Source organism: Pseudonaja textilis, chromosome 16, assembly GCF_049901715.1.
Source record: "Pseudonaja textilis isolate UNSWEBS1 chromosome 16, rPseTex1.2, whole genome shotgun sequence".
Classification (NCBI taxonomy): Eukaryota; Metazoa; Chordata; class Lepidosauria; order Squamata; family Elapidae; genus Pseudonaja; species Pseudonaja textilis.
This window is the reverse complement of record NC_142005.1, coordinates 4,905,617-4,933,309: the sequence shown is the minus strand read 5'-3', so window position 1 is coordinate 4,933,309 and position 27,693 is coordinate 4,905,617. Positions and strand designations below refer to the sequence as shown.

At 43.5% G+C, this 27,693-nt stretch overlaps 2 protein-coding genes across 5 annotated transcripts in view; one reads left to right on the top strand and one right to left on the bottom strand.

Moving 5' to 3' along the window:
* The window catches only part of DRAP1 (DR1 associated protein 1), a 15,384-nt gene extending 4,421 nt beyond the window's left edge, over positions 1 to 10,963 (top strand). The window contains exons 3-7 of one of the 2 annotated variants that reach the window (XM_087913633.1): positions 945 to 1,038; positions 2,332 to 2,454; positions 3,818 to 3,908; positions 6,271 to 6,359; positions 8,265 to 10,963. In XM_087913633.1, the coding sequence (XP_087769759.1) occupies positions 945 to 1,038; positions 2,332 to 2,454; positions 3,818 to 3,908; positions 6,271 to 6,359; positions 8,265 to 8,301 (434 nt within the window). In that variant the 3' untranslated portion in view covers positions 8,302 to 10,963. Of the gene's footprint in view, positions 1 to 944; positions 1,039 to 2,331; positions 2,455 to 3,817; positions 3,909 to 6,270; positions 6,360 to 7,219; positions 7,503 to 8,264 lie in introns of those variants that run through there. The other variant, XM_087913632.1, reaches the window with a different exon arrangement.
* On the bottom strand, positions 10,583 to 27,652 carry LOC113453702 (actin-related protein 2-A-like). 3 transcript variants are annotated; one of them, XM_087913629.1, is made up of 9 exons: positions 27,494 to 27,650; positions 20,929 to 21,039; positions 19,633 to 19,848; positions 18,316 to 18,388; positions 17,380 to 17,516; positions 15,710 to 15,859; positions 14,995 to 15,140; positions 13,751 to 13,883; positions 10,583 to 11,482 (listed from the first exon to the last, which is right to left on the bottom strand). In XM_087913629.1, the coding sequence occupies exons 1-9, from the start codon at positions 27,539 to 27,541 to the stop codon at positions 11,312 to 11,314; spliced, it is 1,185 nt and encodes a 394-aa protein (XP_087769755.1). In that variant the 5' UTR covers positions 27,542 to 27,650; the 3' UTR covers positions 10,583 to 11,311. The 3 variants fall into 3 exon arrangements, with proteins under 3 accessions (XP_087769755.1, XP_087769757.1, XP_087769756.1); XM_087913630.1 differs by lacking the exon at positions 10,583 to 11,482 and adding an exon at positions 12,294 to 12,633 and having other exon boundaries at positions 27,494 to 27,652; XM_087913631.1 differs by lacking the exon at positions 13,751 to 13,883 and having other exon boundaries at positions 27,494 to 27,652.
* Positions 27,653 to 27,693: the final 41 nt, after the last annotated feature.

The window sequence follows — 27,693 nt, the reverse complement described above, 5'->3', positions numbered from 1 at the left end:
AGGAAAGAAAAAAAGAAAGAAAGAAAGAAAGAAAGAAAGAAAGAAAGAAAGAAAGAAAGAAAGAAAGAAAGAAAGAAAGAAAGAAAGAAAGAAAGATTAGATAGACAGACAGACAGATGGGTCTTTGATGCTCTGACCTGGGTCATTTCTTTGCAGACCTTTCAGGACCCAACTAGGTAACATTGTCAGTGCTAGAAGGGAGTGGGGATTGTGGAGAGGAGAGTGGGAAGGAAGAAGGAAGAGAGAAAGAGAGAGAGAGAAAGAAAGAAAAAAGAGAGAGAGATGATTGTGGGGTCAGAGATAATTGTGGGCTCTCTGACCTGGGTCATTTCCTTGCAGACCTTTCAGGATCCAACTAGGTAACATCATCAGTACCAGAAGGGAATGGGGATTGTGGAGTGGAGAGGAGGAAGGAAGGAAGGAAGGGAGAAAGGGAAAGAAAGAGAAACAAAGAAAGGGAGAAAAAGAAAGAGAGAAGGGGGAAAGAAAGAAAGAAAGAAAGAAAGAAAGAAAGAAAGAAAGAAAGAAAGAAGATTGTGGGGTCTTTGATGCTTTCTGACCTGGGTTCCTTGCAGACCTTTCAGGACCCAACTAGGTAACATCATCAATGCTAAAAGAGAATGGGGTTTCCGAGAGGAAGAGGTGGAGGAAGACTGTGGGGTCTCTGAGCTTTTTTGCTTTTTCAGACGTCTCACAACCTAACTAGGTAACATCCTCAGTGCTAGAAGGGGATGGAGTTTGCAGGGGGGAGGAGCTCTCCGAGCTTGAGTGTTTTCCTAGAGACGTTTCGTGACCCAACTAGGTTACATCATCCATGCTCTATTCCTTTCTAGTAGCGGTGATGTTACCTCGTTGGTAAAGACATTACTAAAAACCATCTGCTTTGATTGGAGGGGGGGGAAAGGGGGATCGTTCTTGCTGTCCCCCTGAACTCTGACCCACAGCGCGAGCGTTGGAGCTGTTCCTGGAATCGCTGTTGAAGACGGCTTGCCACGTCACCCAATCCAGGAACGCCAAAACGATGACAACGTCCCACCTGTGAGTATTGGCGGCCGAGGGGCCCCCTCTCCTCGGGACAGGGCCCCCTCTTGCTCATCAGAACGGCTGCCATCGTGGTGGGCCTTGCTGAGCTCCGAGGACTGAAGTATCAGGCGTCCCCCTTCTTTATAACCCATGAGGACTAGAATCTTGTCTGGGGATTTAAGGGGAAGGGCACTTTGGGTAGGTTGCGGAACAAGGCAATGCATGCCGTTTTTCTCAGAGTCCATCTCCAGAGTTAAGTATAAGTATATAAGCATAAGCCACAGAAATTTGGGGCTTGAATGTAGTTGTAAGTCGAGAACTGTCTATTATGTAGTTATGATGTTTTTATGATGACTATGATTTATGATTTATCACTTTTATGTACACTTAAGCACCGAAGACAAATTCTTTGTGTGTCCAATCACACTTGGCCAGTAAAGAATTCTATTCTATTCTGTTCTGTTCTTCATTCCTTCTATTCCTATTCTACTCTATTCTACTCTATTCTATTCCATTCCATTCCATTCCATTCTATTCTATTCTATTCTATTCTATTCTATTCTATTCTATTCTATTCTATATTCTATTCTGTTTTCTATTCAATTCTATTTTCTAGTATTCTAGTATTCTATTTTCTATTCTATTTTCTAGTATTCTGTCTATTCTATTTTCTATTCTATTTTCTAGTATTTTATTGTTCTATTCTATTCTTTCCTATTCTATTATCTACTGTATTCTATATTTTATTCTATTTTCTAGTATTCTGTTCTATTTTCTATTCTATTCTATTTATTCTACTCTGTTCTTCATTCCTATTCTATTTTCTATTCTATTTTCTATTATTCTATTATTCTACTCTATTCTTTTCCATTCTATTCTATTATCTATTATTCTATTTATTCTATTCTATTTTCTATTCTATTCTATTCTATTCTATTCTATTCTATTCTATTCTATATTTTATTCTATTTTCTAGTATTCTGTTCTGTTTTCTATTCTATTCTATTTATTCTACTCTGTTCTTCATTCCTATTCTATTTTCTATTCTATTTTCTATTATTCTATTATCCTACTCTATTCTTTTCCATTCTATTCTATTTTCTAGTATTCTATTTATTCTATTCTATTTTCTATTCTATTCTAACTTAACTATTCACCGATACGGCTTCCCGGGGGCACCCCAAAGGCCTTGCCCTCTTCCAAAATCCGGAGCCAATCTCACCAGATTTAAAAGCGAAACCCTCCTATCTCACCTCGCCAGGTGGGGTGGGCCAATCCAGGTAACCCAAACAGCGTGATATTTTGCAGGAAACAATGCATAGAACAGGAGCAGCAGTTTGATTTCCTGAAGGACCTTGTGGCTTCGGTACCCGACATGCAAGGCGATGCCGAGGACAACCACACGGAAGGAGGAGAGAAAGTTTCCCGTCGGTAGGTCACGAAAATCAATCCCCAAAGGAACAACCTTCCAGCGAAGTAGATAGTCCTTGACTTACAACTGTTCATTTAGTGACCACTGGAGATGACGAGTGAAAAAACTGTGCATCCCTGTGATAAAAATTCAGACCGTTGGTGGTTGATTCATATTTATGACGGTTGCAGTAACTCGGGGTCAGGAGATTCCCCTTTTTCAACAAGCAAAAGTCAGTGTCATGCCCGTCAGAATCTGACTCAGAGGAGGAAGCCGGACAGCTGACAGAGAGTGGGAATGTGGCTTTGTTGACTGTGGAGGAAACTGGGGAAGGGCAAAGTCCAGCTGGGCAGAGTAGGGGAGAGAGAGAGAACAAGGGAGAGGGGGTTCAGAGGAAGGCCTAGGCCCACCCGCTCTTTATATTAGGGCACACAGGGAGGAACGGAGAAGGGAGCAATGTGGGTTGCATGGCTTACGGGGGAGAAAAGGGCCCTGATTCCCTTCATTAGCCACAGCTGGGAACACAGTGTACTATAAAAAAAGGAAGCTCCGCGCAGCAAGCTGTTGAGAGCAAACGTGACTTTATCTTGTATCATCGATGCTTATCTTGTGTTCCTGGCATCTTCCCAACTGTGTGAGTTTTGGCGTGCTTTCAAGTCTGAAATTCTTGCTCCTGCCCTGCCAAACTAAATACTTCAGTTTGATTTGTTTGGATTTTAAGTTACAGTTTGTGTGTACCTTGTTTGGGACTTGATTCTCTGCAGCGAAAGGCTGTTCCTGGGAGAGTTTTTCTCCAGCCAAAGGTAACCTGGACATTGGGGGCAAAGTTGGAGCTAATAAAGGGACTCTTCTTGCTTATTTGACTGTGTTGCATTGTGCCACGCCCCTTTGGGTCATCCCAGAGATTTTGGTGAATTGGCCTGCTACTTGTTAAAAGGAAAGCCATCCTGTTCGGCGGGATATATAGGTCGCCCTTGCTTTACGGAGATTTCATTTAGCAACTGTTCCAAGTTACAGCGGCACTGAAAAAAGGTGGTTTGTCACCAGTCCTCACACTTATGACTGTTGCAGCTTCCCCCGTGGTCACATGACCAAAATTTAGCATGTATTTACAGCGGTTGCAAGCACCCTGGGAGTCACAGGATTGCCATTTGAAACTTCCCAGCTCACTCCTGACAAGCAATGGGGAAAAGCTGGAGTCACTTTTAACAACCGCATGATTCACTTAAGAACGGCACGAGTCCCTGAACAGCCGCCTTGCTTAGCAGTGGAAATTCGGGTGCCAATTGTGCACATAAGTGAAGTCCTACCTATAATAATTCCAAATTATTCCACCATTTTTCTTTTTATAAAAACCTTATTTGTCCCCCTCTTTGACGGCAGGGGCCGAAAACCTGGCAGCGGGCGAAGGAACGGTGGCACGGCGGGAAAAGGAAAAGATCCGAAACAATCTGGCACAGACTCTGAACAGGACGTAAGTTGGTGGCAAAACGTGGTATTTTCTCAGGCATGGCTGAGTGGCGTTTGTGCAATGCAATCAAAGACCCGTTCCAGGGTCAAGACCAGTGATGCAAGGAGCATTAATTTCCCATAATGCTCTGGGTCCTTTTGCTTGGGTCTAAGGGAGGGATACAGGAAGTAGCAACTAAGCAACGTCCATTTGTTATCCTGTTAATTCTCCTCCCACCCTGGTTTCTCCTGTTATGGTGATGTTATTGGAGAAAAGACAATCCAGGAGAGAAGCAACTTAGAACTAAGGAGAAACTTCCTGGCAGTTGGAACAATTAATCAATGGAACAGCCTGCCACCAGAAATTGTGAATGCTCCAAAACTGGAAGTTTTTAAGAAGAGATTAGATAACCCTGTGCCTGAAATGGTCTCGGGTTTCCCGTCTAAGCAGGGGATCGGACTAGAAGACCTCCAAGGTCCCTTGCAGTTCTGTTTTTCCTTCCTTCCTTCCTTCCTTCCTTCCTTCCTTCCCTCCCTCCCTCCCTCCCTCCCAGGTTTTTAAGAAGAGACAGGACAGCCATTTGTGTGAAATGGGGGTTGGGCTAGAAATAACCTCCAAGGTCCCTTCCAACTCTATTATTATTCTAAACCTTCCAAGCAAGTCCTTCAGCTGGGGATCTGGAGTGATGCCAAATATTTCCCAGAATTTGCAGCATTCTGAGCCACGAAACCTAGGAATCCTGGGAATTTAAGCCCATCCCTTGCAAAGTCTGCTTGGGGGGACTTAATTCCCTAACGCCCCAGTTCAAGTCTGCCTTCCTTCTGTGAAATGGTACATGGAGTCAGACAGACAGGCAGACAGATCAACAGAGTTGAAAGCAACCTTGCAGGAGATAATCTAGTGTGCAACTGCCCCCCCATCCAAGTAGGAGATCCTACAGCATTTCTTAACATAAGTTAGAAGGGACCTTGTAGGTCATCTAGCCCAACCCCTGCCCAAGCAGGAGACCCTACACCATTTCTGACTGATGTCAGTCCAGTCTGTTCTTGAAAGCCTCCAGGGATGAAGCTCCCACAACTTCCGAAGGCAGCTTCTGTTCCATCGGTTGATTATTCTCACTGTCAGAAAGTTTCTCCTTATTTCCAGGTTAAATTTCTCCTTGTTCAGTTTCCATCCGTTATTCCTTGTCTGGCCTTCTGGTGCTTTGGAAAATAGCTTGACCCCTTTCTCCTCTTTGGGGCAGCCCCTCAAATGTTGGAAGATGCTCTCCTGTCTCCCCTGGTCCTTCTCTTCCCTAGACCAGCCAGGCCCAGTTCCTATAGTCGTTCTTCAGATGTTTTAGCCTCCAGTCCCCTAAATCATCCTGGTTGCTCTTCTCTGCACTTTTTCTACAGTCTCGACATCTTTTTTATAGTGTGGTGACCAAAACTGAATGCAGGACTCTAGGTGTGGCCTTACTAAGGCTTTATAGAGTGGTATTAATACCTCGCTTGATCTCGATTGTAGCTTTTGGGGCTGCCGCCGCACACTGTTGAGCCCAAAATTTATCTTGCTAAGTGAGAAATTGGTTAAGTGAGTTTATCTCCCATTTTACGACCTTCCTTGCCCTGTTTGTTTCAGGGAATCCCTGCCGTTGCTTAAATTAGTAACGTGGCTATGAAGCGAATCTGATTTCCCTGTTGACTTTGCTTGTTAGAAGGTTGCAAAAGGGTCACGAGACACTGTCACCGTCGTAAATATGAGTCCGTTGCCAAGCGCCTGAATTTTGATCAGGTGACCCTGAGGATGCTGCAGTGGTCCTAAGTGTGAAAAACGGTCCTGAGTCCCTTCTTTTTTTTTTACTGCTATTGCAACTTTGAACAGTCACTGAACGAACTCCTTTTTATATATATATAAATTTTATTGAAAATTAAAATTTAAAAACATTTGAACGTCGTGATCTTTTGACATATATCAGCATACACATACATATACATCTTTACATTGTAAATCTTTATATTCATTTCTATCTTGGAAATTTTATTGTAGTATAAACTCTTAATTTCTATTTTACATTTTTTTGACTTCCTTTCATATCCCTCCAATTGTAAAAATTTTTTTCCATCTTTCATAGAATTCTGAAATATCTCGTTCCTTCAGTTCTAACGTTAAGCGGTCTAACTCGGCGCAATGCAGAATTTTTATTATTATTATTTCATCATTAGGTATTTCTTTTCATTTCCATGTTTGGGCAATCGATAATCTTGTGGCTGTGATAATATGTATAATTAGATACAGATCTGCTAAACGAACTTTTCTAAATCGAGGACTACCTGTATAGACGGGGTTGGACTAGAAGACCTCTGAGGTCCCTTCCAACTATTGTTATTCTGCTTGTTTTTTACAGGATGATTCAGAAGACAGTGAAAGCAACGGAGAAGAGGAAGCTATGCAGACTATTCCCTCTACACAACCAGCTGCTACGCATCTCTCTCCGTAATTCATCTTTTCTTATTTTTCTCCCCCCGCCCCACGTTCTTTCTTAACACTGGTTAAGTGGCCGACGGTATGAGCTTTCTTGCCACGGTCATTAAGTGAATCGCTGCAGTTGTGAAGTTAATCACATGGCCGTGAGGGAAATCCAGCTTCCCCGTTGCAACGAGAGGATCACATGTGACCTTGGGACACTGCGACCGTCATAAATATGAACTGGTTGCCAAGCATCCGGATTTTGATCATGTGGCCGTGTTTGGGAGGCTGCATTGGTCAGAAGTGTGAGAAAATAGTCACAAGTCACTTTTTTCAGGGACATTGATTGGCCCAAAGTCACCCAGTCGGCTTTCCTGTCTAAGGCGGGATTAGAACTCACCGTCTCCTGGTGATTGGCCCAAAGTCACCCAGTCAGCTTTCCTGTCTAAGGCGGGATTAGAACTCACCGTCTCCTGGTGATTGGCCCAAAGTCACCCAGTCGGCTTTCCTGCCTAAGGTGGGACTAGAACTCACCATCTCCTGGTGATTGGCCCAAAGTCACCCAGTCAGCTTTCCTGTCTAAGGCGGGATTAGAACTCACCGTCTCCTGGTGATTGGCCCAAAGTCACCCAGTCGGCTTTCCTGTCTAAGGCGGGATTAGAACTCACCGTCTCCTGGTGATTGGCCCAAAGTCACCCAGTCAGCTTTCCTGTCTAAGGCGGGATTAGAACTCACCGTCTCCTGGTGATTGGCCCAAAGTCACCCAGTCAGCTTTCCTGCCTAAGGCGGGACTAGAACTCAGAGTCTCCTAATTTCTCGATTTTCAGCTTGTGGTGCCTGAAAACGTGGCTGATTTTTCTCTCCCCTCCTCTCTCTCCTCCCTACAGAGCCCCTGCACCCTACCTCCATTTTACAGCCCCTCCCATCTCCGCTGTCCCCTTACCTGTACCAGCTCCAACAGGAACAGTCCCGGTTGCACTTCCACCCGTGTCCCACGCGCCAGTCCAGGCAGGAGAAGAGGAAGATTATGACACTTAACATACACACACAACGCACCCTGGTTCCGTTTTCACTGCTGCCATTCGGGAGGGGAGGGGCGGGAGGGTGGGGGAGAATCATAGGGGGTTTGAAAGGGGCTGTTCTTAAATTTATTAAAAAAGAGAAAAAGGCGATACTGGGATTTTTATTTATATATATATATATTTGCCCGTACCTGGGAATGGCAGAATGGAATTTCTAGCTTATCCTCGGCTTAATGGCTGCCATGGAGCCCAACATTTCTTGTTGCTAAGGGAGTTCGGTCATTGTTGTTAAGCGAATCAGTGCAGGGACTGAATTAGTCCCCCTGTTGTTAAGCGAATCAGTGCAGGGGCTGAATTAGTCCCCCCATCATTAAGCAAATCAGTGCAGGGGCTGAATTAGTCCCACCGTCATTAAGCGAATCAGTGCAGGGACTGAATTAGTCCCCCCATCATTAAGCGAATCAGTGCAGGGGCTGAATTAGTCCCACCGTCATTAAGCGAATCAGTGCAGGGACTGAATTAGTCCCACTGTCATTAAGCGAATCAGTGCAGGGGCTGAATTAGTCCCACCGTTGTTAAGCAAATCAATGCAGGGGCTGAGTTAGTCCCACTATTAAGCGAATGTGGTTCCCCCCACTGCTTATCAGGTGGTCGTAAAAGGGGATCACGTGACCCCAGGGCACTGCGACGGTCGTAAGTATGAACCAGTTGCCAAGCGTCTGAATTTTGATCCCAGGATTGTGGGCATGCTACGGCGGTTGTAACCATGAAAAACGGCCCCAAGTCACTTTCTCCAGTGCCATTGTAAAAGTGGGATTCCTCACTAAACGAGCTGTCGTAAGTCAAGGACCATCTGTACAGTACTCCAGCTGTTGCAAAGAGGCCAACTCTGTTTTTTTTTTTAATCCAGCTGGCGTGAAACTTGGAGGCGTTTTCCCAGCGAGTGAAGGGAATATAATGACTCCGTTTGCACAGCCCGTTGAACCTGTTTTGTGATTCAGCCCTTTTTTTCCACGTTCGCAAACACACTCACAGCCAACAACTCACCCAGCCAGCTGGGTTTGTAAGCGACGCTAAACCACACAAGCCAAAGAGAAACCGGCCCGATTACAACTAGAGCCAACTACAAACACAACTTTTCATTTTGAATTCTGCCTTTCCAAACTGAGGTTTTTTTCCTGGCCTCCAGATGGGTCGATTAAAAGCCAAATTTGTCTCCCTTTTTCCAGAACTTTACGTAAAGTCCTTGACTTTACGGCTGCAATTGACCCCCAAATTTAGTTTGCTAAGTGTGATGACCCGGAGTGTAACACAAATGTAACAAAATCCAAAAGGTAAATAAATGTCCTTTAATGACTCCAACTTGGCCCCACTGTTCAATAATTCTCAGTTGGAGATAAAACCTATTCAAGAATAGTCTTCAAAAGAAAGCAATACAGTCTGAACTTAATGAGCAGATGCTGGTGAAATAAAAACCTAAAACAATCTACAATGAAGGAATTTCCACAATGGACTAGGATAAGTAATTACCAACTTCAAGGAGATAACAAGGCACAATCTGTTGGAAGGACGCCAACCAAGATAACTTCAGCCGAAAATAAAACATGCTTTGCTTCTGGCAACTCTGTTGTAATCATCTCTCTTATATACTATTCTCCCCAGCTGCAACCAACGAGGGGGATCATGGCTGCTTCCTCTCTCGTAAGCCAAGTTGCTCCCTTATCTGTTCCTGCATGTCCTAGGATGAAGAGGGGATGGGCCTGGTTCTTCCTCTGACTGCCCAGCCGGCCTCTGCCCTTCCCCAGCCTCCTCCACAACCTCCAGAGCCACACCTACCCTCCACCTCTGCTGTTTCTCCTCTCCCTCAGAGTCCGACTCTACCAAGGACATGACACTAAGTGAGACATTTGAGTTTTGCCTCCGTTTTCTCGGTTGTTCACCAAATCAAAGCTGTTGTTAAATTCGTCACACGGTCGTTAAGCGAATTGGGTGTTTCCCCTGCCCCAAATTGGTTTTGTTCTTCAGAAGGTCAGAGAAGGGGATTGGGAGACACACATACACCCCGGGACGCTGCAATTGTCATAAATGTGAGTCAGTTGTCAAAGCATCCGAATATAAATCACATAACCAATGAGATGCTGCAACGGTCATAAGTGTGAAAAAGGGTCAATAAGGCACTTTGTTCAGTAACTTAGAACAGTCACTAAATGAACTGTTGTAACTCGATTACCTGTACACCAGTCCTTGACTTAAGACAATGGCCATTTGTTTACTGTCCAAAGTTACAACAGGGCTGGAAAAAAAAACTACTAAATTTATTTGCTGTTCATCTTGCGGTTCAGATGAGAAAAAAATGACTTGTGGCCAGTCCTCGCACTTAACAACCATCACAGCACCCACACAAGTCACCTGATCAAAATTTGGTCACTTGGCAACCGGCAGGTATTTATGTCACATGATGTCCATTTATGGACTTCCCATCCAGCTTCCGACAAGGGAAGACAATGGGAGGAGCCAGATTCACTTAATGGCTGCAGCAATCCGTTTAACAACATCTTTTTAAAAATTACATCTTTAGGTTTCAGAAATATAAAGGAATGTTAATTTTTATTTATTTATTTAAAGCAAAACTGAGAAAGAGATGAATTACATTTCAAGTGTAGTAATCTTTTGTGGAGGGCACGGATCTCTCGTGGGGGGGGGCTCAAATGATTTTTTTTAAAATAGCTGGTATAGCCCCCACCCCACCCCCCCAAAAGCCTCAGGAAGATACCCTGATTCAGTAAAAAGCCAGAAATTACATCTTGAAAGCAAGCAGAGCTTTGGTCCTGAGCAAAAATGGTTATTTTTAGAGGTAGAAGAAGTTAAAATGGGATGGCCAGGGAAAAAGTAGAATATAAGTATAGGGTCTCCTGCTCAAGCAAGGGGCTGGACTAGAAGACCTCCAAGGTCCCTCCAGCTCTGTTAATCTGCATTTTATTCTGTATCTTGCAAGAATAGCAATAGCATTTAGACTTATATACCGCTTCACAGTTATTTACAGCCTTCTCTAAGCAGTTTACAGAGTCAGCCTCTGGCCCACAACAATCTGGGTCCTCGTTTTACCCACCTCAGAAGGACAGAAGGCTGAGTCAACCTTGAGCCTGGTGAGATTCGAACTGCCAGATTGCAGGCAGCCAACAGTCAGCAGAAGTAGCCTGCAGTACTGCATTCTAACCACTGGTATCCCTGAGATGTGAGTTGAAAAGTTGGCAGTGTGTTCCTTTCCAACAACAAGGCCTAAAAACTTATTTCCCCTGAAAGTCAGGACAGAAATGAATGAATTATCAAAATTAGAATTAGAATCAGAATTCGAATTATCGGGAAACAGCCTGAGCTGCACTGGAGAAAGGCAAACTTTTGGAATTTCAAGAGATGCCGATTTGATGTTCCCTTGGGACGCCTCCCCCTCCTCCCCCTTTTGTAGATGACTAGCGACTTGAAAAGCAAAAATGCCCCAAACAATCAGTTGCTCTTCCAAAGCACCCCCTTCCAAAAAATACTCAGCTTTCTGGTTAAGTAAGGAAGGAAAGAAGAAGAAGGAAGGAAGGAAGGAAGGAAGGAAGGAAGGAAGGAAGAAGGAAGGATGGAAGGAAAAAATAAAGAGAAAGAAAAAAAAGGAAGGAAGGAAGGAAAGAAAGAAAAAGGAAGGGAAGGGAAGGAAAGAAAAGGAAGGAAAAAGAAAAAGGAAGAAAGGAAAGGAAGGAAATAGAAGGAGGAAGGAAGGGAAGAAAGAAAAAGGAAGGGAAGAGAAAGGAAGAAAGAAAAGGAAGGGAAGCAGAAGAGGAAAGAAGGAAAGAAAAAGGAAGGAAAGAGGAAAAAAGAGAAAGGAAGGAAAGAAAAAGGAAGAGGAAGGAAAGAAGGAAAGAAAAAGAGATCGGAAAAGTGGGCTGGAAACCATGAGGAGTGCCTCCCCTCTTATCGCACAGGCCCTCCGAGCGCCTCCAGTACTCGGGTCCCCTTTTCCAGATAGTCGGACCGTTGTAGCCAGAATCCCTCTTTGTCTTTCATGATGTTGGCGAGCACAGCGCCCCCCAGGAACACCATGTGTTTTCGGCATGGGGGGTCCTCAATGCGAATCTTGAATTTCTGAAAGAGAGAACCAGCATTCAATCATTTCCAAGAGATCACAGTTCCCGGATTTGCGACGCATTCTTTAACGTAGCTTATCGGGGGTGTGTGCATCGATTCAGACAGTTTTGCCCAAATAAAAGTTACAAACGATCCAACAGACACAAGAATTTTAATCGTACAAGCAATCATCCTTGACTTGAGCGACTTAACAGGAGCCCCACATTTCTTGTTGGGAGGTGAGACATTTTGTGAAAAGAGAGTTCTGTTCCATTTTACGACCAGCGTTTTACGAAAACATTTGGCTCAATCGTGGTCGTAAGTCGAGGATTATCTATATGCACGAAGATGAAAAGACTGACTGATTCCCACAACGGAAGAATAGAGGTGGCAAAATTGACTTTCATTAGAAGACAACTAATCTATTTTTCTTTTGTAAAGCCTGAATAAGGCCACAGCTAGAGTCCTGCATCCAGTTTTGGTCACCTCATTATAAAAAAGATGTTGAGATCCTGGAAAAAGTGCAGAGAAGAGCAACCAGGATGATCAGGGGACTGGAGGCTAAAACATACGATGAACGATTGCACGAACTGGGCCTGGCTAGTCTAGGGAAGAGAAAGACCAGGGGAGACATGAGAGCAGCCTTCCAATATTTGAGGGGCTGCCCCAGAGAGGAGGAAGGGGGTCAAGCTGTTTTCTAAAGCACCCGAAGGCCAGACAAGGAATAACGGATGGAAACTGAACAAGGAGAGATTCAACCTGGAAATAAGGAGAAACTTTCTGACAGTGAGAACAATCAACAGAAGTTGTCCTCGGAAGTTGTGGGAGCGTCATCCCAGGAGTCTTTCAAGAAGAGATTGCACTGTGATTTGTCAGAGATTGTGTAAAGTTTCCTGCTTTGGCAAGGAGTTGGACTAGATGACCTACAAGGTCCTTTCCAACTCTGTTAATCTGTTAATAAGTGATGTAGGGTCTCCTGCTGGGATGGAGGGGGTTGGACTAGATGACTTACAAGGTCCCTTGCAACACTGATTCTCTGTTAATCTGTTTTCTACTTGGAAATCGTTTCTGGAATTTGTCCTTGAGGTTGCGGGGCGGCAAAAAATGAAACTGGTTTGAGGTTACGATGACCGGATCGACTCTGTTGTTATAGAAATGGCTTGAAATAGCTAGGAATATAAAGAAGAAAGTGAAAGCTTCCAATGGCCCCGGAAAACAAATTGAAAGTGACTTAATTTATTTTTCTTTTCACCTCTCTTCTACCTTCTTTCTCTTCCCTGATTTTGGTTTCTATTTATATTTAATTTCATAATAAACTTTCATATTTTTTTAAAAAAAGAGCATTTTTCACCCCTGCCAACCAGTTCTTTGAATCATCAAGGCCTGTCTAGTACCTTCGCTATGCTCCCCAGCTACAACAGTCAACAGCAGAGCCAATTACAGATAGTCCTCAAGTTATGGCCACAATTGAGCCCAAAATTTCTGCCGCTAAATGAGATAGTTGCTAAGTGGGTTTGACACATTATACGACCTTTCTTGCCACCGTTGTTAAGTGAATCACCACAGATGTTAAGTTAGTAACACATTTGTTAAGTGAATCTGGCTTCCCCACTGATTTTGCAGAAGGGGATCATGTGACACCCTCCGGGATGCTCCAACTGTCGTAAGTACGAGTCAGTGACCAAGGGTCTGAATTTGGATCATTTGACCGCAGGGATCCACAATGGTTGTAAGTGCGAAAAAGGCTCAAAAGTCACTTTTTTTTCAGTGCCGTTGTCGCTTCAAACAGTCACGCAATGAGTTGTCGTAAGTTGAGGACTACATAGCTAGGTGTCAAAAAGACAATTTTCTTTCATCGAAATATGGGAATAAGGGGAGGGGATTTTGAATTTGTACCTGCCTGGCATCGTCCAGAATGCCAGGAGGAGGTCGACTGGACTTTGCTCCCCCCACCATTGCCCACTTCAGATGTGGTATTCAGCCGGTTCTGACCGGTTCTAGAGAACCGGTAGCGGAAATTTTGAGTAGTTCAGAGAACCAGAAAATCTCACCTCTGACTGGCCCCGCCCCCATCTATTCCCCGCCTCCCGAGTCCCAGCTGATTGGCTGGGTTCTTCTTTGGTTGCCCTGCCCAGGAGAACGGAGCTGGAAAGCAGGTTAGTGGGGTGGGCAGGGAATGGATTTTGCAGTAACCCTTCCCCTGCCACGCCCACCAAGCCACACCCACCAAACCACGCCCACAGAATCAGTAGTAAAAAAAAATTAATCCCACACTGGCCCACTTACCGACAGCTTCCCTGCATCCCCGTTTAACACCTGCTCCAAATACAACTGCTTGATCTCACGCTCCAGGCGGGATGGCAGACCAGGGTACATGGTGGAGCCCCCCGAAAGAACAATATGCTTATAAAACTCTGCCCTGTGAAAAGACAAGGGTGGGTGGCGGAAGAGAGTGACTATCAGATGCTGCAGGCATACAAGGACCAGAGAAAGCTGGCTTAACGTGATCGACATAAACCAGATGCGAGCGCTCCGTTCATGGTTTAGCATTGAACTGCAACTCCCATTTAAGGTTATTAAAGAAATAACAATGAACTCCCAGAATTCCCCATCCAGCTTTGCTTTAAGATGGGTGGACTTCAACTCCCAAAATTCCCTAGCTAGCATGGTTTAAGATGCCAACTCCCCTTTCATTTTATTAAATTAGGTTAATAAAATAAAAATAAACTCCCAGAATACCTTCCAGCATACTTTTAAGAGATCTGGACTTCAAGTCCCAGAATTCCACAGCCACTATGCTTTAAGAGGCCAACTCCCATTTACTTTTGTGAAATTTGTTTATTAAAGTAAAAATAAACTCCCAGAATTCCCCATCCAGCATGTTTTATAAGCTCTAGACTTCAACTCCCAATATTCCCCATTTAGCATGCTTGAAAATGCTAGCTCCCATTTAATTTTATTAAATTTATTTAATAAATAAAAAATAAACTCCCAGAATTCCCCAGCCAGTACATTTTAAGAGATCTGGACTTCAACTCCCAGAATCTCCCAGGCAGCCTGCTTTAAGATGAGTGGACTTCAACTCCCAGAATTCCCCAGCCACCATTGTTTAAGAGGTATAGATTTCTAACTCCCAGAATTCCCTAGCCAGCATGGCTTCAGATGCCAACTCCCATTTAATTCTGTGAAATTAGTTTCATAAAGTAACCACAAACTCCCAGAATACCATCCAGCATACTTTAAGACAGGGGTGTCCAACCTTGGTACCGTTAAGCCTGGAGGACTTCAACTCCCAGAATTCCCCAGCCAGCAAAGCTGGCTGGGGAATTCTGGGAGTTGAAGTCCTCCAGGCTTAACGGTACCAAGGTTGGACATCCCTGCTTTAAGAGATCTGGACTTCAACTCCCAGAATTCCACAGCCAGCCATGCTGGACGGGGATTTCTGGGACTTGAAGTCCACCCACCTTAAGAGGCGCCAAGTTTGAGAAACATCGTTCTAGTCCAGGCGATCTCAAGAGGATGCCACTTACCGGGTGTCCACAGCAGATGCTTGAATGGTGTTGAACAGTAGCTCAGCCACCCCCATTCCTTCCACGTTGATGAGGTGAGGCTGAAACAGAGCTTCGGGGGCTTCGAAGCGTTCCCCCCCAAGTTTGATCACCCGTCCATCTGGCAGCTGGAAGAGGAGGGAGGCGAAGACGAGAAGGATGGCCACCTCTAAGTACACCCCAAAAGCCATCACATCCAACATGCTCCTTTGCTTTCTATTTGACGGGTGGGGCTATGTTGCCGTAAGAGCTTCTGCATCCAAAGGACCGTATCAAGAGTTGACTCAGCCTTCCATCCTTCCAAGGTCAATAAAATGAGGACCCCAATTGCTGAGGGCAAGAGGCTGACTCTGTAAACAGCTTAAGGAGGCCTATAAGGCACTGTGAAGCGGGATATAAGTGCTATTGCTATCAATGGTAGCAGGATTGAAATGGGGAATAATGCCCAATGCACCCTGATCTCTCTTTAAAAGCAAAAAAAAAACACCAAGTATTGCTCTGTTTTAAACACTGCATCTGTAGAAAATGAGAGAAATGACTTTGCAGAAATTAGGAAGTTTTAGCTTTGTTTTATGGCTTGAAATCAGGAAACATTAGAAAAAAATTTTTTTGGGAGTCGAAGTCCTCACCTCAGCTCTATCCCGGCCTGGCCTACCTCAAAGGCCTGACATCATCTATCAGCCGAAAGGCAATTTACCGTATAGGATTCCACCAGGACGGTTGTCTCGTGGGCCAACCGTTGTTCCTGGTCAATGTTGTAACCCACATAACACAATTTCTCCTTCATCATCCTGACCGTCTCGAAATCAGCCGAGTGGTTGAAGGCGTAGCCGCGAAGTAGCAAGAGCTGGTGGGAAGAGGGAAAATAACAGTACGAAATTCTACTTTTGGATTTTCTGGGTTTCGGTTTCATGACCATCCAAAACAGACTTGGGGTTATGGCTTCCCAATCAGTATTGTGCAGGAATACTGATTGGGACTTACAACCGCAATGGAAGCCCCAAATTTATGTTGCTAAGTGGGACACTGGTTAAATTTGTCCCATTTTACGACTTTCCTTGGCACAGTTAAGTGAATCACTGCAGCTGTTAAATTAGTAACACCGTTGTTAAGTGAATCCAACTTCCCCATTGACTTTGCTCGTCAGAAGATCCCGTGTAATATGGGACATTGCAATGGTCGTAAGTATGAACCAGTTGTCAAATGTCTGAATTTTGATCCCGTGACCACGGGGGATGCTGCAACGGTCATAAGTGTGAAAAATGGTCGTAAGTCACTTCTATCCAGTGCTGTTGTAACTTCAAATGGTGACTAAATGAACTGTTGTAAGTTGAGGACTATCTTTCTACCAGTGCAAAACAAATTACAAATCTCTGACTATCCAGGCAATCCTCAACTTACAAACCATAATTGGACACGGAATTTCCATTGCTAAGCAAGGCAGTTGTTAAGAAAGTCGCGTCTGATTTTGCAACCATTTTTTGTTGTTAAGCGAATCAGCGCAGTTGTTAAGCGAATCAGTGCAGTTGTTAAGTGAACCTGGCTTCCCCCGTCGACTTTGCTTCTTAGAACCCGCCAATGACAATCAGAGGAAACTGGGATGCTAAAATTCTCTTATATGCGTGCTTGGTGTCAAGGTCCCTGAAACTTGATCCCATGGCCTTAGGGATGCTGTATAGGTTGTAAGTCTGAGGATTGGTTGTAAGTCACCTTTTTCAGGGCCGTTGTAACTTCGAACAGTCACTAAAATGATCTGGGGGGGCAAATTGGAGTCCAATATGTTGGATGTGTAAACAAACAACAGGTACCTTCTTTTACATGTGGTGGCTGTGCTCCAAAGCCAAAAAATTCTGGAATAAAATTAAAATTTGGCTTGCAAGAAATAACAAATGAAAAAACAGAACTCAAACCGGAAATGTTTTTATTAGGGATAATTAGAGGCAAATATAAAAAAGAAATTGAATATCTCATAGTACATATTCTGACAGCAGCGAGAATAACTTATGCTCAAAATGGGAAAGCGGAGGGTAATCCCATGGATAATATGTTAATTAAAAAAAATATGGATTGTGCGGAAATGAACGGAGTTGCAAGAGAAAGAAAAAAGAGAATTCTATATGGTCTGGGAAAATATATATACTTGGATAGATAAAAATAATAATAGTGAATATATAATGTAAATATGAATAATGTACGTATATATGTATATAGATATGAATAATGAAAGATGGAAAAAAACCAATGCCACAATGTATTGCAAAAAATGCAAACATGATTTGTATTTTTTTTTAATTGTAAAACTTTAATAAAAAATAATTTAAAAAAAATGATCTGGGGGGGGAGATCAGAAACGGGTCTGGTGCTCACCTTGATCAGGTAGCGCGTGATGTCACGCCCTGCGATATCCAGCCGGCGGGTGAGGTGGGGCAATGAAAAACCCTCGTAAACGGGGCAGATGTGGGTGACCCCATCTCCAGAGTCCACCACTACCCCGGTCAGCAGACCTGCAAAGGGGAGAATGTTGAATTAATAAAGGAGAATATTTCTAGCTTAGGGTTGAAATGAAGGGTCTTTAGAGCTCTCCAATCTTGGTGGGTTTCGTGTGGATGTTTCATGACCCAGCTAGGGAACTTCATCAGTGCTAGAAGGGAGGAGGAGGAGGAGGAGGAGGAGGAGATGGAATTGGAGAAAGAGGATTGTGGGGTCCTTGGTGCTCTCTGAGCTTGGTTATTTTCTTGCAGATATTTCATTACCCAACTAGATAACATCATCAGTGCTAGAGGGAGGAGGAGGAGGAGGAGGAGGAGGAGGAGGAGATGGAGATGGAGATGGAGATGGGAAAGGAGGAGGAGATGGAGAAGGAGGAGGAGAAGGAGAAGGAGAAGGACTTTGGGGTTCTTGGGGTTCTCTGAGCTTGGTGATTTTCCTGCAAACATTTCACAACCCAACTAAATAGCATCCATCAGTGCAAGGATGTTGAATGCTGAAACCATAGAAATCGGAGCTCCGAAAGGCAGAGTTTCTCTGCTATCAAAACAGCTTCCTGCCTTTCCATTAAAAAATGGGATACCTACAGCTACTCCTCAACTTACCAACACAATGTCAAGTTTAATGTAATTTAGTTGCTCTATGGCTTAGCCTGTTGTGTGAACGCCACCTGCTTGGTTTGTTGCTGGTTCCAGGTTTGTAAGCCAGAAAATGAGTCATCTAGTTCAGTAACCAGATTGGCAAAATTGTGGGTGCAACCCAGAGTTTTGTGGCTAAAGGCTTAACTCTCAATTTCTCCACAAAAAGCTGTCTTACCTTGAGCGTAAAGTGTCAACACAGCTTGGATCGCAATATAGACACCATCAAACTGGTAGGTTTCAAACATAACCTGGATTGTACAAGGAAAGACAAGGAGAGAGCATTCCATAAATAAGCCACCTTTTACAGTCCCTTACCACTTGGAATAAATCTTTCAGGGGCTGCCAATAATAACCTCACCACATTATCTTTTTCCTATCAAAGCATTAATGGCTAATTGCTCTATGAATTGTGTTAATTAGTCTATCAATCTACTTTATGACTGTCACGACTTATCACTGTAATGGGCAGTCATAACTCAAGGACTGTGTGTGTGTGTGTGTGTGTGTGTGTGTGTGTGTAATGGATAGAGATAGGTGATAGAGAAAATAGATGATAGATAGATAGATAGATAGATAGATAGATAGATAGATAGATAGATAGATAGATAGATAGATAGATAGATATATAGGCAGGCAGGCAAGCAGGCAGGCAGGCAAAGACAGACAGACAGACAGACAGACAGACAGATGATGGATGGATAGATAGATGATAGAGGTAAATGATCAATAGATAAAGAGATGAGATAGGTGATAGAGAAAACAGATAGATAGATGATAGATAGACAGACAGATAAAGATACAGACATGATGGATGGATAAATAGATACAGTAGATATAGTAGACAGACAGACAGACAGACAACGGGTGGATAGATGATAGAGGTAGAGGTAAATGACCAATAGAGAAAGAGAAGAGATAGGTGATAGAGAAGATAGATAGATAGATAGATAGATAGATAGATAGATAGATAGATAGATAGATAGATAGATAGATAGAGATGGACAGATGATGGATGGATAGATAAATAGATATAGTAGATGTAGATAGATAGATAAGCTAGATAGACAGACAGAAAGATGATGGATGGGTAGACAGATGATAGAGGTAGATGATCGATAGAGGAAGAGATGAGATAGGTGATAGAGAAAAGAGAGAGAGAGAAAGATAGATGATTGATAGATGAATGGAATTGATAAATAATGGATGGATGAAAAGATGATTGCTGGATGGATGATGATTGGATGGATGGATAGACAGACAGGCAGACAGACAGACAGACAGATGGATGCATGGATGGAGAGGGAGAGAGAGAGAGACCTTTTGTTGGTTAACAAACATTTGAGATCATACATTTTTCTGCAGATAACACAATGGGTATCATGGATAATAAACACCAGACATCACAAAAAACAGTGGCTGGGATAAAGACTGTAATTTGTTCAAAAAACCTTGATCAAGCCCTCCCGTAAGACTCTCTGATGGTCCTGCTTACCTCAATGATCTTCTCTCGGTTCTTGGTGGGGTTCAGAGGCGGCTCGGTGAGCAAGACTTTACAGTTACGGGGGTCAATGTTGAGTTTCTCTGGGCCAAAGGTGTAGTCCCACAAGTATTTCATGTCCTCCCAGCTGCGCACAATCCCGTTCTCCATGGGGTAGTTCACCTCCAACATGGAACGCAACTTGCTGGCATCATCGCCCACCATGAGGTCCTACCAGGGAGGAGAACCAGGGAGGCCTATTATCCAGGTGGCAACAATGCCCACCTGGATGAAGTGGACACACATTCACACACACACACACACACACACACAAAACACACACACACACACACAAAACACACACACACACAGAGTCTGCAGAAACTGCATCACTTGTGAGACAGAAGGAGATGCACAGATAGGAAGCACAGAAGACCAACAATCTTGGAGAACAGCAACAGCAATGAGAAAAAAAAACATAATTTTAGCCCAGGACAGTAAAATAACTAGAAAGAACTGACTCCGCCTTCGTTAAATTTTAAAGGGAGGGAAGAGAAAACACTGTCAGGCTTTGAACTTTCTGTTATTATGGCCTATGCCCACGTTTTTCAAACTTGGCAACTTGGCAAGGTGGGTGGACTTCAACTCCCAGAATTCCTAGCCAGCAGGCTTTAAGATGGATGGACTTAAACTCCCAGAATTCCCCAGCCAGCAGGCTTTAAGATGGGTGGATTTCAGCTCCCAGAATTCCTCAGCCTGTGTGATTTAACATAGACCTCAACTTCCCCAACAAGCATGCTTTAAGATGGATGGACTTCAACTCCCAGAATTCCTAGCCAATACCCTTTAAGATGGGTGGACTTCGATTCCCCAAATTCCTCAGCCCACATACTGGCTGAGGAATTCTGGAGTTGAAGTCCAGGTATCTTAAAGAATGCTAGATGGAGAATTCAGGGAGTTTATTATTATTTATTTTATTAGATGAATTAATGGGAGTCCACATATCTTAAAAGTTGCCAAAGCTGAGAAACACTGACCTCCACCAATAGAGTCCCAGTATTTCTATTTTGGCATCTGGCCTACCTTAAAAGGCTGCTAGGTAGGTAAAAGAGGGATGAGAAGAGTATTGGTAGATAATCAGATTATTATGGTTCATGATAAAAAAAACATAAGTAGTGTGGGCAAGTTGCTTTCATTGCAAAACAACACAGAATAAAATAAACAATACAAATGTTGTTAAATTGCCTTCTTTCAACACAGAGTCTCTAAGCACAATTTGGCAATAATATCTCCCTCCTAATGATCACTCACCTTGATCTCAATATTGCCAACCTTAACACTGGACCGAATAATAGGACGTCCCACCAGAGCTGGGAAAATGTGCTCCGGGAAATTGGATCCGGCGTAACCACATTTCACAAACTGCAAAAATGGGGAGAAGAGAGAATATAAGTTGGATTTATTTTGGCCCTGCAAGATGGGGAAATGGCAAGAAGAATGAACAAGTAGAGGAGGTTCACATTATTGACAATCGATCATTCTTGATGGTTTAAAGGGATGGGTTTTTCTTCCTCCAAATAAAATAAGAAGAAAAGAGAGAGAAAGAAGAAAAAGAAATTGATGACTGGGTTTATATAACATATGCAGGGGTCATTAAATGCCAAGGCTATGTTCACATAATGATTTTTTCTAAAGAAATACATCCTATTACAATATTCACACAATACATTAAAACAAGGGCAAGTATTCCTTAAGTGACAACTACAGCTTTGACCAGAATTTCCTAAGCAAAGCAGTTGTTACGTGAATTGTATGTGTTGCCAAGCAGAAGGAAGGGAGGGAGGGATGGATAGAGAAGGAAGGAAGGAAAAGATAGAAAAGGGAGGGAGGAAAGGAAGGAAGGAAAAGGTAGAGAAGGAAGAAAGAGAAGGAAGGATGGAAAATATAGGGAGGGAAGAAAGGAAGGAAGGAAGGAGGGAGGGAGGGAGGGAGGAAGGAAGGAAGGAAGGAAGGAAGGAAGCAAGGAGGGAAGGAAGGAAGGAAGGAAGAAAGGAAGGAAGGAAGGAAGGAAGGAAGGAAGGAAGGACTGGTGGACCTCTTCTTCCAAATGCAATTTGTCCTCCTGTCAGATTTCCATGCGACTTTATTATACTTTATTTAAAGTATAATTTAATTGAAAGTTTACAAGAGTAAAAATTAATATGAATCAGAATAGAATAAGAAAAAGAAGAAGAAATAAGTGAGAACGTTAAGGTGCAAAAAAGAAAAAGAGAAGAAAAAAGGAAAAAAATCACATAAAGAAGTGACTTCGGATCTTTACAGCAGTTATAAGAAAAATTCTAAATTTACTTCTTCCTCTCTAACTACAGTTAATAGTCAAAACCACAGATCGTAAGTTCTTTTTTTTCCCTGTTTCACACTAAAAGTCCATCAGGGCGTTCCAGTCAGTGATAAACACAGATATTAATTTTTATCTATCTCTCTGTCTCCATCTGTCTGTCTGACTGTCTGTCTGTCTGTCTATTTACCTACCTACCTACCTATATTTTGCTTTACTAAACCATCCTTCTCCCTGGGCACAATAATACAGTGAAACAGAAAACGGTGTGAAAAAAAAATGTTAAATGTGGAGTAAAAAATATGTAATCATTTTTTATGGAAGCTTGCAAGAGCAATTAACCCTGTTAAAAGTTGATTGGCAAAGAGAGGATCCTGGGATTTTCCCCTGAATCATACAGATCAGTTTGGCCATCTCAACAAATTCCATCATCTTCACCAACCATGCCGGATCTTTCCATCTTTGGGTGTGCTGTCATCTTGCTGCGGTGACCCGTCAGAAAAAGTTGCACAATTTCTTTTCCATCCATCCCCCAAAGTTTTTGATTGTTTGTTTTATTTGATTTGTCAATCGCTTACAAGATGATAGGTATAAGTATAGACATAGTTATGAATACATGAAATGGGTACATATAAGAAAAATAAAAAGAAACAATAGGACAGGGACGGTAGGCATGATTGGTGCGCTTATGCACGCCCCCCTAGAGACCTCTTAGGAAAGGGGTGAGGTCAATAGGAGACAGTCTAAGGTTAAAGGTTTGGGGAAGAAACCACAGAGTCAGGTAGAGTATTCCAGGCATTGACCACTCTGTTGCTGAAGTGAGGGGAAGGAGGGAAATAATCTGATTTCCGTTGTACCTTAATTGTTCATATATGCAGCTTCATGTGCTCATTTTCACCACTGAGGGAAACGGAGGAAGTAGAGAAAAAGGAAATAAAATGAGGAAAGGAGACACTTGTGGCTCGCAATCCATGGGTTGGAAAAGGCTTGGTTTTTTTTTTTTAATAAGGGAAGGGTCCAAAATAAAAGACAGGAGTGGGCAGGCTGGTGGTAAGCCAGGCTCCTGAATTTAAGACTGGATTAAACTGGGAGAGGAAGAATTAAAAAAAAAAACTGCTACAAACAAGCCATTCCTATAATCTCAGGCCCTGCAGCCATTCCTCTGAGCATGTGCGTGTTGTTTTTCCAGGGGGGAGAATTAAGATGCTAGTCCTCATTGTGCCCAGTAAAGTGACTTCCAGGGAACAAGAAACAATGGGTGGAAACTAATCAAGGAGAGAAGCAACTTAGAACTTAAGGAGAAATTTCCTGACAGTGAAAACAACGAATCAGTGGAACAACTTGCCTCCAGAAGCTGTGAATGCTCCAACCTTTTTAAAAAGATGTTGGACAACCATTTGCCTGAAGTAGTGTAGGGTTTCCTGCCTAGGCAGGGGAGGGGGTTGGACTAGAAGACCTCCAAGGTCCCTTCGAACTCTGCTATTCTATTCTATAAGGAGTAAAGATAATGTACTCAACAGCAACAGTAAGAGAGTGAAGAGGTCAAAACCCAGTTCTCGTTTCATGAAAAGACAATGCAGGAAGTCCTCGACTTACAGTGGTTCATTTAGTGACCGCTTGAATTTACAACGGCACTGAAAAAAGTGACTCACGATGGTCCTCGCACTTACACAACTGTTGAAGCATTCCTAATTGTCAAATGATCAAAATTTGGGTGGGGTGGGGATGGAGCCCGGATTCACTGAATGCCGTTGTGATTCACTTAATGACTATACTGATTCACAAATCAGGCATGGGATCTGGTAAGTCAGGTATCTCAAAGAATGTAATGTTGGGCTGAAATTTAATAAGATGATGAGGAAGATGATGATGGCAAAGTCGTAGCCAAGGCTGGAAACCAAGAGGGACTAAAAGTCTCAGAATTATAGAATGACAGTTTTAAAACCTTTTCTTTTCTTCTTTTAAATCAACTTTGCTTACAGTGCTTAGCGTGTCCATCTAAACACAAAAAAAATCAAGCACATACAAGAGATGTTAGATCTATGACTGTCACTTACACCAGGGGAGGGGGAGGGAATCGGCCATTGCACTTAAAACCAGCCATGAGGACTAGCAGCTTGGCTTCAAAGGAAAGAACCCACTTTGCTTCTTTAAGTTCAACCGAGGGAGTGGGAAACATTTTTTTTTTCCTGAAATCTTGGACAGCGACTATCTATCCATCCATGGGGGGGGGGGGCTGGGAAATAGGAAGAATCTGTTGGATCGGGTTTTCACTGGAAATAAATTCATTTCTGGAAGAAAACTGATTTTGGAAAAAGAGCCATTTTCAGCATCAAGCAAGAAAAAAAAAAATACAGTTGAACTGCTATGTGTCAACCCAACCCTAATGTGGGTTTAATGCATCCTGCACAAAACATCTGAGTTTCTGGCCTTTCTCACTTAGAAGGAAATCTGCAGATACCTTCTAAGGCTCTTTTCCCCCTGTTTGTTTATTTTTCAGTATCAATATCTATATCTATCTATGTCTATTATATCTATTTATCTACTTATCTATCTATCCATCTATCTATCTATCTTCTATATACTCTGTGTGTGTGTGTGTGTTGTGTGTGTGTATAAACTTCGGGTATTTTCCCACGTCATTATAGTTGTGCTTTTAAAGTTGTAGCAACGTTTGGCAGAATCTCATCTGCCATCATCAGGCTTCTGTATTGGCATGATGATGGCAGATGAGATTCTGCCAAAATGTTGCTACAACTTTAAAAGCACAACTATAATGACATGGGAAAATACCCGAACAAAGCTGAATGCCATACATGTAAGTACCCGCGAAAACTTAAGAAATATATATATATATATATATATATATATATATATATATATATGTGTGTGTGTGTGTGTGTGTGTGTGTGTGTGTGTGTGTGTGTGTGTGTGTGAAATACCACTCATGCATCATCACATCTCCAGAAGTGTAAAGCCTACTAACTTGAAATTTGGCACCTAAGTTCCTCTTGGTTTCTAGCGGCTCACTAAGAAAGGATTCTTTGAAATGACCATCAGAGCTTTAGTATTTCCTATATTATTATTATTATTAACATACTCTGATGCTGAGTTCTACTCCCCCTCCCCACCTGAAAAGAAATCTCTTCCAAATGCAAAACACAGCAGAGGAGAGGAGTTCCCGTTTCAGTTTTAATTTTACAGCACCAAGCAGCTTTAGTACAGAACAGTTGAGCTAAGCCATGCCCAGGCTCCTTGTTGTCTCCTTCTTGCTCACACCGCAAATACTCTTTCAGTTTCCAAACAGCCCTCAACTCTCTCACACACTGACAGGACGCTAGCCAGATGAATACCGATGGATGCTGGTAGGTAGAGGCAGAATTTTTCCCCCTTATTTTCCTCCCCCCAAATTAAGCCCGACCACACAGTTTTGTAGCAAAGCATGGATATCGTGCTAATTTTTAATAAAATAAAATGGGAAAGAAAAAGAACCCTTCCCCTGTTTTTTTGTAATAAAATAAAATAAATAAAAGAGAAAGAGAAAGAGGAGGAATTATTCATCAGCCTGATCGTGATTTGATTAAAAAAAAAAATTAAGGAAAAGGGTTCAGGCACACAATGCATGTCACAAATCTGAAAGGACACGAGGGGGTGGCGAGTCACCCACCCAGTACCGAAAACACAGATTTCCTTGTTCAAATTCTCGGGAGCTCCAGTAACTCCCTCGCACCCAAGTGAGAGAGGTTCACGTGTTGCACAAGCAACTTCTGTTCATCTGACTTGCCTCGCGTGAACCCAGGAAGGGGGAAAATGCTTTCACGGTTAAGGATGGATTCACAACCCCAGGGTCCGAAAATGCTGTGTGTGGCCCTTTGGGTGTGTGTGTTGCATTCACGCTGGTGAGCATCAGCCCAACTGGAGCATTGCAACACCCGCTTGTGCAAAACGCACCTGTTTTTTGCCACACTGGAACAAACGACCATCAAAACACTGGTATGTGATAAACTCAGCACGCGTTTCTAAAGGGATAGGTTTTCTGTATATTCTGCCTTTTGGGTCAGTTACAAGCAGTCCTTGATTTACAACAGTCCGTTTAGTGACCAAAGTTACAACAGCACTGAAAAAAAGTGACTTGGGACCATTTTTCACACTTACAACCGTTGCAGGTCAGATGATCAAAATTCTTGGCAAGTGACTCCTATTTATGATGGTTGCAGCGTACCATAATCCCTTTTTGCGACTGTCAGACAAGGCAAGTCAAGAGGGAAAAGCCAGATTCACTTAACAACATTCTAACCAACCTAAACGGCAATGGTTCACTTAACAACGGTGGCAAGGAAGTTCGTAAAATGGGGCACAAAACACACCTAACCACTGTTTCGCTTGCCAACAGAACTGTTGAGCTCGATTGTGCCCGTAAGTCAAGGACTGCCTGTATTTGTCACGAGAACTCTGTACGTCCGCAGAGGCACTCTTGTCGAGTGTCCCAGATGTGTCTCACAACTGGGCACGTTCAACCTAGCCGGTTTCCAAAGAAATCTTTACACATCACACACACACACACACACACACTTGAGGAACATTGCCCTTGTAATACTGCTTGTTCTGGGAGAATCCAAGGGCTGTATGGGACAGGCATGTCAGCCCTGGGTTCAAACTCCCATTTCCGCTCTGAAGTTCTCCAAACATTGCAAGACCAACCTTGGACCTAAATCACAGTTAATCATGGTTTCTTGAACTCAGCGTGACAAGCTCTCATCGGAGACACCTTGATTCTTTCCCGCTGGCTTCTCATAAAATAAAACACAAATCGAGACGTAAAATTTACAGATTCACAGACTAGTCCTGGGTGCTCTCTGAGCTCGTTTTCTTACAGACGTCTCCCCACCCAACTAGGCAACATCATCAGTGCTAGTAGGGAGTGGGGCTTGCTCTTTGTGGATATTCTAGTCTCGAGGCTTGCCCTGTTCAACAGTACAATATAAACCCCACCCCTTCTTTGAACTGATGACGTTACCTAGTTTGTCGATGAAACGTCTGCAAGAAAACATCCCAGATCCCCCATGTTTGAACCCCCAACTGCAAACCTTTTCCGTTATCCGTTACTGATCAATGCCCGCTGCCTACAAAACAAACCATAGTTAGTTCAAACACCCCACACCCACCCACAGACAAGTCATAGTTGGAAGAAGAGCCAAGCACCAGATTTATGCACCAAATCCTTCCCCCTCTCTTTCAGCCCAGCCTAGTCTGCAGGGTTCTGGTTATAACATCACAAGGCAAAGAGGGCCCATCATCCACGGCCCTTTAGGTCTGGCAGGAGGCGCCGAAGGCTGCGTTCCCACGAACCTCGGCAGGCTAAAACTCCGGGATCGCGCAGCAAAGGAACCCGGGTTCAACTAAGTAGTCGTGGGAAACCAGCCCCGCTCCTCCTCCTTTAATCTGGGATTTAAGTAGAACACAGCAATCACAGTGTTGGAAAGGGACCTTGGAGGTCGTCTAGTCCAACCCCCCTGCTTGGACTCTCCGTGGGCTCACCCCGGTGCCGTTGTCGCAGACCACCACCCGCCGTCCCCGGCTGTCCATAGTGCGCAGCCTGGGCGGCGGCGGCGGTCTCCTTCACTTCCGCCTCGGGCGATCGGGGAAAGCGGCGCAGCGCTTCGCTTCCAGGCAGGGCTGGGCTGGGCTGCGGGCAAAGCAGCCCCCCGGCCGTGATGCAACATCCTGGGCTGGAGGAA